Genomic DNA, 12,044 nt, shown 5'->3' with positions numbered 1-12,044 from the left:
TTATAATAAATAATAAATTACAAACTCGAAGTAATCAGCAGTTTCTTCAGTGAGTTTATTGCACATTCAGCAACAATATCTATTCACCAATTTTAAAAGTGACTTAGCTCTTTTTTCCTACTATTTACAAACTTTATGATTTGTATAGATTCTGTGTACATCCAGAGTCAGCTAAGAACTAGAATTTGTTTTCCTTCATTTATTTATTTTTCAGATGTTTATTTTTATCTATATTGCCAGACCCTGTTCCAGGATTTGGAAAACAAATATTAATTAAAAACAATTTTGCCCTCCAACAACTCACAGTTACATAGAAAAGATGTAGAAAGTAACCAGTGAACGCGATACGTGCTTTGGTAAGGATAAGTATAGTCTCAAGGGAGCACACGAAGATTTGAGTGACGGGAGCCGGGGATGGCTTTCTGACTTGAAAGACAAGGTAGAAGTACAAGGAAGAAGTTCCCAAGTAGATGGGGGACAAGAGAGAAATCTGGCAAGTTTGCAGAGCTGTACATAGTTTGCCAAGGCAGGAGACAGAAAAACCAATGATGAGTAGGTCAATAGAGATACACATGTTTACCAAGTAATAATACCATACTTCCAGTTGTCAAAATCTTTCAAGTTTTTAGTACCCTTTTTAATTCATTATCTCATATAAAACACAACCCTCTAGCTCTATTGTCAATACCTCATAGCTGAAGAAACTCAACTTCAGAAGAAAAGTTGTAACTCTCTAAGATATCATGGCTAGTAATTTGCTGTGTTGACATGTTAAAGCGTTTTAGAAAGAATGAATGAATACTATTTTTGTACATAATAGTGAAATAATATTATTTATTGACATAATCAACAAATATTAGGGAACATACATGTTGGCACAATGACTAGTTCAATGGTAAATGGATCTTTCTAAAGTCAATTGACCAATAATACATGCTTTAGTCTATTTCGAAGTCCATGCAATTACAAATAATACTAGCCATTCGTTCTTACAGTTACATTCTCTCTTTCTGTCCCTTTTCTTGTCCAACATCCACTGATAAAAGTCACTACTCTTTCAAATATGGAGCCCCTTTTTCCTGGCTTTGCCCTCTCACTTTTTCACATGGGAGTGAAAGAAAGAGAAAAATAAAAATGGCTTTTTTTTTTTCAGCTAATAGTCACTTTTCAGAAAATAGGAAAGAACACTAAAATGTCTTAAGTCATTTAAAATTTAACATTCTTAGTGTTAAATTATAGTCATTAGTCACATAATTGCTCCTCATTTTCATCCTTTTAAGGCAAAGGCATTAACCTCTAAAGGAACTGTTTATCTTAACATAAAAATCTTGGAAAAAATGATACTGCAGAGTGAATCATAACATTTTATCTTAAAATGCCACTGTGTTTTTGTCCTTAGCAATGCTAAATTTATCAAGTATTTTCTCTACCAGTAAAAGGGGTCATTTCCAGAGAAATGTGGTCTGCATTGATGCTATATTTATTTGGAAGATTGTGGGCAAATTTTCAAAAATACTGTAAACAATATGAAAAAACACTGGAGATAACTAAACAGAAATAGCATCTGGCATATATGTAGGTCTGAAAACAAACATAACAATTTATTGGATACATCAATAATTTCAAAGACGAGCTTTTTTAAAATTTTTGAGTTTCTAAACCACTGTACCTAGTTTTTCATTAATTGGAAATAAATCACTGCCTGTTCTTTTGAACATGAATAGCAGTTGCTGCCTATAGAGGCTATCGAGTTCAGAAAGCTGAATTTCAATCTCTTCATCATCTATCATAAATGTGGTAACTCTGTGTAATAATGCAGTGAGAAAACACAACATATAACCATCATATTAGCAGCTGCATTACAGGAAATTATAGGATGAAATTAGGAAGCGATCTATGATGTTGATATCTCTATATCTGAAGATACAGCACACATTTCAGTGTGTGGTATAATTGGTGCTCTTCATTGCACTGCTTGTGGTTTCACGTATTTCCTCTGTTTTGTCTGGGCCCTTACCCCAAATTTTCCTTCTTCCTAATATGAGTCTTCCTCCTTAAGCAGCTCCTTTATCTGGACTAATGACTAAGACTTCAGGACTAAACAAAATTTTTTTTTTTTTTTTTTTTGCTCAAGCACTATTCTCTCCACTTTGTCTCCTTCATCACAGGTATGCAGACGCTACAACAGTTCCCAGCACGTGGGAGTGCTCAATACATGTTTGTTTAAAAAAAAATGAAAGACTAGATGCCTTTCCTCAGACTTTTTCCCATAGCATGTCGATCTTACCTGTGGCAAATAACTTTTGCTTTGTATTCTAATCACTTGTATATGTTTTTTCAAGGTAAACTTTTTTATAGTAGTAATTAACTCTTGTTCAGCTCTTTGTCTCAACACCTAACACAGTATATGGCGCATGACAAGTGCCTAATAAATACCTGTGGAAAAAGTGATGGGTGAAGTTTTATGGGCCCCTTGGGTTAGAAATGCCCCGGCCATTCATATCGAGCTCCCATTCTTCCATGGGTTCCAGATACCTCAGGTAGTTCTTAAGAGAGTGCTCTGTAGGTTAGAATTATTGTTTCGTTTCCTTTGAAAAAGATGAGAAGAAAAATTATTCTGGTAGCAGTAGGTTTCTCATGGAATTTTTTTAAAGAAAATTAACATCAGAGGTCTTAGACATATAATGTTTATGAATAAATGTACCCTACACACAAGTGCCAGTCTGTTGCATTTTGTCTAAGGATTAGTGAAAGATGAATAGAAAATATTTATTGATTGAAACAAGAGAAGCATGGTATAATAAAAATGGCAATGGATTGAGGACAGTGTGGTTCTAGTCCTACCTCACTCTCTATGATTTTCCATCTCACTGAGAATGTTTCCTTAACTATAAAATGACCAGGGGAACCACAAGAGCCTTCATCTCTGACAGCCATCATCCCATGCCATACGTTAAGCAGTAATCACATCAGCCTCTTTGTCCCCCTTTCCATGAGTTTATAATATATTAATATTTTCTAATTTACATTTAAATACTTATCTCAACTGTTATTATATTAAAAACTCACAGTAAGTGAAACCACATTTCAGAAAGACCTTTTCTCTTTCTTTTCTTTTCTTTCTTTCTTTCTTTCTTTCTTTCGTCTTCCTTTCTTCCTTTCTTTCTCTCTTCTTTCCTCTCTGTCTCTCTTTCTCTCTCTCTCTCTCCTTCCCTTACCCACCCTTCCTTCCTTCCTTCCTTCCTTCCTTCCTTCCTTCCTTCCTTCCTTTTTTTTCTAAGACATAATTTCCATGTGTTCTTTCCTTTTCCTCCTTCACATGCCCCTGTCTGCCTCTCCTTGTATCCTCTCTCGCTCTTTGTTTTTCAAGGGAAATCTCATTATGACATTTTTTATTCATTCCTAGGTAATTACCAGAACATTATGTCTCTGGAATGACTTGATATTTAAAACACCAATTCTTTAAAATTAAGAAGGACAACTGAAACTGATAGCTTTGTGCTTTGAAGGGGATTTTATTTCATTAGGGCTCCCAGTGAGAGGGAGGAGGGAATGCTGGCATTTCACTGGTCCGGTGTTGGAAATGGGGAACCTGAGATAGATGTATTGGATCAAGCCTCTTGACTGGGGCCATCTCTTCTGACCCTACGAATTAGAGATCCTGATGCCTTATTCTTTGTTGTGTTCACTTGGCCTTGTACCACACTTGCATTCTTCAAAATGTTAGTTTCCTCTGTATTTTCCTCCAAGAGTCCTTTTTTTATTTTTATTTTTATTTTTTTCTTTTGGAACAGAGTCTTGCTCTGTCACCCAGGCTGGAGTACAGTGGTGCGATCTCTGCTCACTGCAACCTCTGCCTCCCAGGTTCAAGTGATTCTCCTGCCTCAGCCTCCAGAGTAGCTAGGATTACATGTGCACCAACACGCCTGGCTAATTTTTGTATTTTTTGGTAAAGATGGGGTTTCACCATGTTGGCCAGGCTGGTCTCGTACTCCTGACCTCAAGTGAGCCACCTGTCTCAGCCTCCCAAAGTGCTGGGATTACAGGCGTAAGCCGCCACACCGGCCCCTCTGAGAGTCTTTTACTTTATGCTCCTCATTCACTGGTGTCACTCATTTCAGTGACTTATGAATGGCAGTTACAACCAAACTCCAGTTGTATGGCCCTTGAAACAAATGGTATTGTGTAGGTTTCTCCTTTCCTGTGGTGTAGATATGACACTGACACTAAGGAAAGAAGCAAGGCTGTCAAGAAGCTTGCTTTATTTATATTCGATCATTAAGAAAACCCACGGTCAACACCAGGTCTTAGCAGAAGACTGCAAATGTCCAGACAAACGGGAAAAACCACGCACTCCAGCTCCAAGGAAACACATCGCCCTCTTCAGTGAGCTCCCAGAAACTACTCTCCAGCATCTCTCACTGCTCACCCTCAAATGTGCAGAGGCCAGTCAGGCAAGCCTCCCATGCTGGCTGCTCCAGAAAGCACGTTTGTAACTCCGAGCAATTTGCCACATTGTTCTCTTACTCCTAGACACCCAGGCAAAGGAGAAAGGATGATTAGCACATAAAGGACTGACTGGTTCTGTCATGAAAGAGCCACACTGGAACAGCCCGTAGCACTCCCAGATTAGTTGTCCGAATGAAGGTGAGATAGTGTGGGAAGTTCACCTCTAAGAAACAGTTTATCTATGCATAAAATATATATATATATAATAAATAAATAAAATTTAAAAAAAGAAACGCTTTATCTGAAATAAGTTCTCAGCTTTCTCTGTGTGCTTTGAGTTAAATTCCTCACAGCTTGAGGGATTTATATGAACTTAATTTTTCCCAAAGTTTATGCTTTAAGCAAATAGAACTACCTTATCTCTTTCACTATCTTATCCATTGAAAATCCTACAAGCTTGGAAGCATTTGGAAACATTTAAACTACAGCATATTAATGTTTTGCCAGTGGAAATACGATTTAGGAAGAAATATTACCACCTTTGTGATCTAACCTGTGATTTCTAAGTTTTGGGGAATACCAGCATTTTATTTCTAGCTCAATTTTTGTTTTGACATGAGCATGCTTCCTGTTTTCCCCAAGTGCTTGCAAGAATACATCATAATTTAAAAAAAAAAAAACTAAAATGAATTTAATTTTGTATGTTTTAAATTGTTGTATCTCAGTGACATAGAAGAGTGTCAGCCTGGGCTGGCCATGGTGGCTCAAGCCTGTAATTCCAGCAATTTGGGAGGCTAAGGCAGGCAGATTACCTGAAGTCAGGAGTTCGAGACCACCCTTTCCAACATGATGAAACCCTGTCTCCACTAAAAAAAAAAAAAAAAAAAAAAAATTAGCTGGGCGTGGTGGCAAAAGTCTGTAGTCCCAGCTACTCGGGAGGCTGAGGCAGGAGAATCACTTGAACCCGGGAGGCAGAAGTTGCAGTGAGCCCAGAAAAAAAAAAAAAAAGAAGAAGAGTGTCAGACTAGAATCTAGTCCAAGCAATGCTTCCCCTTGCTCCTTGACTTAGGGCACTTCACTCTACCCCTCTTGGCTTCAGTTTCCCTAAGTATTAAATTGGCCTGAGGTTGTCTTACCCTCAGTGAGATAATATATGTGTTGGTCATTGGAAAGTCAAAAAGATTCTGTAGAAACAAATGTAAGCTTTTAGGACACTTATTTAATTGTCTTTTAAACACATATGGTGTCCTAGGATTTATAATTTCGTGATATTTCAGAATTTATTTCCAAATGTCTCTCGTCATGGAGTATGAAAGCATAACTTATCCAAAACACCAAGTTGTTTGACAATTTTGACCACCAATGTTTAGATGAGTTTGGGATATATGTTTAATATGATTTTATAAATTTCAACAATTTGAATCTGTGATTACTAGTGCTCAGTGAAGTGCTAGTAAAGACACAGATGATGGAGAATTTACTAATTACATACTAATAGGTTAAGAAAGACTTAAAGTAAATGGATATAAAGGTTAATGGTCTGTCCTCTATCTAAAAAATATTTTTAAGACCATGTTTTAGATCATCACACAAATTTATAGAATATAGAATTTGTGACTTCTTTCCTTAATCTATTATAAGACTATATTTATAACATTAACAACAGAAAATGTTATACAATTTGTTTAGCATTCTATTCCAAGATTTAGTTAGTTACTCTAGCTGCTCATTTGTTAACATGAATTAAGATCTACACGAGATCATGTCCTCTGCAGGGACATGGATGGAGCTGGAAGCCATTATCCTCAGCAAACTAACACAGGAACAGAAAACCAAACACGGCATGTTCTCACTCATAAGTGGGAGCTGAACAATGAGAACACATGGACACAGGAAGGGGAATAACACACACTGGGACTTGCTGTGGTGGTGGAGGGAGGGCAAGCATCAGGATAAATAGTTAATGCATGTGGGGCTTAATACCTAGGTGATGGGTTGATAGGTGCAGCAAACCACCATGGCACATGTTTACCTATGTAACAAACCTGCACGTCCTGCACATGTATCCCAGAACGTAAAATAAAATAAGATATATTTTAAAAATCCACTTGAAAGCTATATTGTTGTTTTGCAAAAATTCTTCTCTTTTTCAAAGAGTAAGAAGTTGGCAAACTAACAATCCCACAAGTATCAACTGAAAAGGTGGGAGAATAGCAAATATTTGGTGTTGCTCTCAGATCTCACTCTTCATGATTCATTCTTTTTCTCTCCTTCTCCTGACCTTTTCAACCTCTCCTCCTCTTTACTTCTAGGGAGAAGCTTCCAGTGGAGTAGGACACTCACTGAAAAACTACATGGAAGAAGTGAGTTTTAAGGTTGCCTTATAATGTAGAATGAAATCAGTCTGTGATACAGGATGAAGCACTCACTTGGGCTTTCTCCATCTACCTGTAGGGTTTCTAGTCTGTATGTGTTCAATGGTCATGTCCACAAAAACAAGACAACAAATAATAGGTTAGCAAAACAGTTTTTGGTCCTCATTGGGAGAAAGATACCGTGTATCATTTCAGTAATCCTGAACATGAAAGTAAAACTGCATAAACCTGGTACTAATATATATTTTTATACACAAATATTTGTTGATATTCAAATAAATGAGAATAACACGGTTTACATTGGAGTGTGCACAAAAAAACACACAACCACTGTTCTTACTGAAAGAACAATCTATACTAGGTCTGGATCCATTCATGGGACAAATGGTCATCAGGGATGATGCCATTATGCAAAGGGCTATCCCAACAATTAAATATATGGTAGATTTCACTTGGAAACTTTTTAGACTTCTGGATTTATTATTTTTGGAGATATCCAAGGGTGTTCTGTGTCGTGGAACTTTGGACTGATGGCAAACTGTTTCAGAACTCTCAGATAAACCAGTGAGCAGAGCCCATAAAACTTGGTCTGAAGCCAGACCACCATGGCCACTAAATTAGCTGTCTAAATCCACTGCAGGTGGAGGGAACTGGGAAACAGTTTGGTGATGTTAAGAACCGCCTAAAAGGATTTTGTGGTTGCCCAAGCTCTTGGTTCAGCATTCCCCACTTAACAGTGGATCTGTGGGTGATAGGCCACCTCCACAAGAGGGATGGCTGATGCCTCTTGTAATATGTCCTGTCTAGGTCTAACCCCATGTTCCCACCTGGAGAGCACTGAGGTGCTGGGCCAAGACATGGGCTGCCTACTGATGATGGAACTTAAGAATAAGTCTTCGAATTTTGTACTTCTCGTCCAAGAAAAACAGGCTTATTTTCTTCATAATTACTAATGTGCAATGTAAATGTACATGTTGTACACAAGTGTAAATGCTCAATGTGGCAAGAAGGTTGAGAATTTGTGTCTTTTCACTTAAAGTACTTAAAGGCTATTGTTCCTCAGACTGTAGTCCTCCGACTACAACACTGCCATCATCAGGGGGCTTGTAAGAAATACAAAATCTTGGGGCTCAGCCCGGACCCAAATAATCAAAATCAACATCCTAACATGATCTCCATTTGATTCATATGCATCCTAAAACTTCCAAGATGCTCTGCCATAAAGTGTCTTTTCCAACGTTCTTTCTAGGAGGTAACTGTGTGCGTCATGAAAAATCCCAATTTTGTTTAAAAATCTCCAATTTTATATAAAATAGGTAAAGAGAAAACCTTTATTTATAAATTTATTTATTTATTTATTTATTTATTTATTTATTTATTTGAGACGGAGTCTCACTCTGTCGCCCAGGCTGGAGTGCAGTGGCGCAATCTCGGCTCACTGCAACCTCCGTCTCCCGGGTTCACACCATTCTCCTGCCTCTGCCTCTCCGAGTAGCTGGGACTACAGGTGCCCGCCACCACGCCCAGCTAATTTTTTGTATTTTTAATAGAGACGGGGCTTCACCGTGGTCTCGATCTCCTGACCTCGTGATCCGCCCATCTCGGCCTCCCAAAGTGCTGGGATTACAAGCGTAAGCCACTGCGCCCGGCTATAAATTTATATATTGCTTATTCATCTACTCTCAGTAATAATTTTTTGTCTGAAATAAAATACATAAAATCTCTCCAGTTTATGAGATCCATTACTGACTTTCAGATTGAATTTTGCAAAATATGTGAACTGCCGTTCTTAGGGGTTTAGTATTACTCAGTATTTTCATTTATGATTGACTTATACTGAGATTTTAGCTCTTTCTTAAGCCAACAGATGACCTTTCTTTACAATAAAACTAAGATCTTAATTAGTAAACTATTAACTTACAACTAGTTGGCTTTTCTCACAGACAATCCATTTACGTATTAGAAAATATATATGTACTTAAACTCTTCTCCATTGAGAACATGTTTAGAATGTGAGCCAGAAAATGATAGTCTTTTGTCTTTTCTCACTTAGGCTTTCATTTCACTTTTTCTTTTTTCTTCATGTTAGTAGAATCGGTAAACAATAAAAAACAGTATTTATAAATGTTAGAAGCATTGAGGCTAAGACTGAGCTAGCAAACATTTGCTTTTATTTAGTACACAATAAAACTCAAACCAGTGTTTACATTTTTAATATATTTAACATTTCTTACTAAAGTTTGAACAGCTCTTCGCAGTTCAAACCCTCTTTTTTTCATCTAGTTTTACAATGAGACAGAATCATAACCACATGAAATTAGACAATTTTGTTTAGATCTGAATCAAAACTACAGAGATGATATGGTCTTCTCTGAAAGTAAAGCTAAAATGGAGCTTTTATTCAACATCTTCTATTTTTTAATGTATTATTTGACTAAGATCTGTGGTTTCGACCAAGTAAAAAATGAAATGTTTTATAATTGCCTACATTTCTTTGTCCTCAAAATAGCTCTGATAGTTAAATTTTAAAAAATATTACATGCTTTTTACATCTAAGACACTTGATAACTCAAGGTGGGAATAATTTTACAACACAGAAATCTTAGTTTTTGGATTATATTAACGTTCATTTAAAAAGTGTATAATTTAAAATAACTTATCAAATTCAATCAGTTCCAAATCTGGATTATCATAATGTTTGTAGTAAAGTTAATCCATTTAAAATATCACATTACCAGGACCAAGCTGGTGGCTCCTAGGACTTTCGGAGGCTGAGGCAGGAGGATTGCTAGAGGCCAGAAATTCAAAACCAGCCTGGGCAACATGTTGAGACCCTGTCTCTACAAAAAATCAAAAAATTAGCCAGGCATAGTGGTATACACCTACAGTCTCAGCTCTTCAGGAAGCTGCGGCAGGAGGATTGCTTGAGCCCAGGAGTTTGAGTCTGCATTGAGATGTGATCTCGCCACTGCACTCCAGCCTGGGTGACAGCGTAAGATCCTGTCTCTGAAACACACACACACAAACACACACACACACACACACACACACACACACACACTACCCAGATGAATAACTGGGAAGCAGCGTAGTATACTGGTTAAAAATCCCCTAATCATTAGTGAAATGTAGTAATTTAAATATATATGCATCAGGTAAGTATTGTCAATTCAAATGATTGAGAAGCCGTAAAGAACTAGACTGAAGTCAGTGATTTCATTTGAGCTTCCTCACATCCTTAGGAAGTTAGTTGGTGAGGGCCAGAGGCAACATACACGGGAGTGCGAACATACCGGCAGTGTGGCAGCTTCACAATCTCTTAGGGTGTCAAACAGAATTAAAAGCACGAGACAGGTACAGGTCTTTTCAAATCTGTTGAGGTTGGCTTTGCCAGATGTGCCATCTGAACCAGAAAGGGGATCAATTCTATGCAACACAATATCCTGGAATCACTTTGGATACCAGTTTTGGCCTGCTTATCTTATTTCTCCTGTGTAGCATTCTGCTCTCTGTGGTGTAAAGAAGTTTCAATTCTACTTCTGATGGAGAGTGTTTGACATTATTCCCTATAATCAATAAGAGAAAGTTTACTTTTTATCATTCACGAAGGTTTACTTTCTAAAAATTTAAATAATTATTATCATAGTTTGATTTCACTTAGAAAACTAGGAAATGAAGACCTTTTTTCAAGAAAATCCAATTTTATCATTAACATTCATTAAGAACAGAGACATGCTAAATCATAATTTTTAAAAAAAGTTGTAATCATGGCACTCAGACAGATGTAAAATGAACACGTGAAAGATTTATTTAACTGATAAATTAATGAGGGAACAAATAAAGCATTCCAATGATTTCAAAGAATTAAACCCTCACTTATATAGTCATAAAGGAATGCCGAAATGACATTATAAATCGATGGAAAAATTGGCAAATTTAATCACTCTCCATAGGATAACACTCTATTACATTCTAATGGACACGATTTACACTTACATGGACAAGAGGCATTTGCACTGTTACCATTTTCTACAAATTCCACAGTTGTAAAATAGCTAAAGTCAATGAAGTCCCAGAGCTTTTCTAAAGTCAGGCATGCTCAGAAAATGACTTGTTTTTCACTGATAAACCCAATCATCTTTTGTTTTTTTTCCTAAGTCCTTTGCAAATTCATACTACAATTTCCTTGGAAAGAAAAGCCACCAAGTGGAATGAGTTGGAAAAGAAGATGAAGTACAATCCCAAAGTATAGTGTAGGATGGCAAAATAGTCATGTAAATTTATTTAAGTATTTTGCATTTACTTTGTAATGTTTTTCACAACCTACTGTACTTTTCTAACTTTGTTATTACTCTCTCTTTCATTTTCCCAGATTCTATTAATTTATACTAATAGCTCCTAATCTTAAGTAACTTTTACAATTCCCAAAATAAATTTGCTTCGTAAGTATAATTCACTTGAAAATTGTGGATTTTGGCCCAGCTCATGCCTGTAATCCCAGCACTTTGGGAGGCTGAGGTGGGCAGATTGCAGTCCAGGAGTTAGAGACCAGACTGGGCAACATGGTGAATCCCCATCTCTAAACACACACACACACGCGCGCACACACACACACCCACACACACACAGACACGCACCCCACATGGATAATAAGAACCAATGCAACAAGAAAGTTATTTACAAACTTTACAAATTTAGCTATGTACATTATATAAAGGGAATTTCATTTTAATGGAAGTGATTTTTAACAGAAGGATTAATTCTTTGTCAGTGGAAGCAGTCCATTACATGTATCCAGAGTGGAGTGTGACTTTGTTTTATATGTACTATGCTTCAGGGAACCTTATTTTATAGGGATTCCATGGTTGTAGAAGTAAAATTAAAGTGATTAAACCATTTTGAAAGATAGAAACTGATGTTTTGTGCATTAGTGACATATTAATACCAAATGAAAAGAAATACTTAGTTGATTCAGAATTAAAGCAGCCAATGGTAGAACTTTGAGCAAAGAAGTAATTTTTTTTTTTCGTGAAATACACTGAACTTTCAGGGCCACATATGATAAATCACTGATTGGTTGCATTTAGAGAATCTAAAAATGAGCTCTTCATGTGGATCAACAATGCTGTAAAGCACTTATTCTGTTAGCAGATAGAATAATATGTTGATTCAGAGCTATCAACCATATTCCATTGATACTTATCACTATTTCCCACCACT

At 36.7% G+C, this 12,044-nt stretch overlaps 1 protein-coding gene and 1 long non-coding RNA gene across 2 annotated transcripts in view; one reads left to right on the top strand and one right to left on the bottom strand.

Moving 5' to 3' along the window:
• Positions 1–12,044, top strand: part of C11H8orf34 (chromosome 11 C8orf34 homolog) — a 483,892-nt gene that overhangs the window by 422,479 nt on the left and 49,369 nt on the right. The window contains 1 exon segment of the mRNA XM_055298752.2: positions 6,762–6,812. Coding sequence (XP_055154727.1) covers positions 6,762–6,812 — 51 coding nt within the window.
• Positions 2,410–12,044, bottom strand: part of LOC129493071 (uncharacterized) — a 288,887-nt gene continuing 279,252 nt past the window's right edge. The window contains exon 4 of the long non-coding RNA XR_008661025.1: positions 2,410–2,588. This is a non-coding gene — a long non-coding RNA (uncharacterized lncRNA). The remainder of the gene's footprint in view (positions 2,589–12,044) is intronic.

Source organism: Symphalangus syndactylus, chromosome 11, assembly GCF_028878055.3.
Source record: "Symphalangus syndactylus isolate Jambi chromosome 11, NHGRI_mSymSyn1-v2.1_pri, whole genome shotgun sequence".
Taxonomy (NCBI): Eukaryota; Metazoa; Chordata; class Mammalia; order Primates; family Hylobatidae; genus Symphalangus; species Symphalangus syndactylus.
The sequence above is the reverse complement of the archived record's forward strand: the minus strand, read 5'-3'. Positions and strand labels throughout refer to the sequence as shown.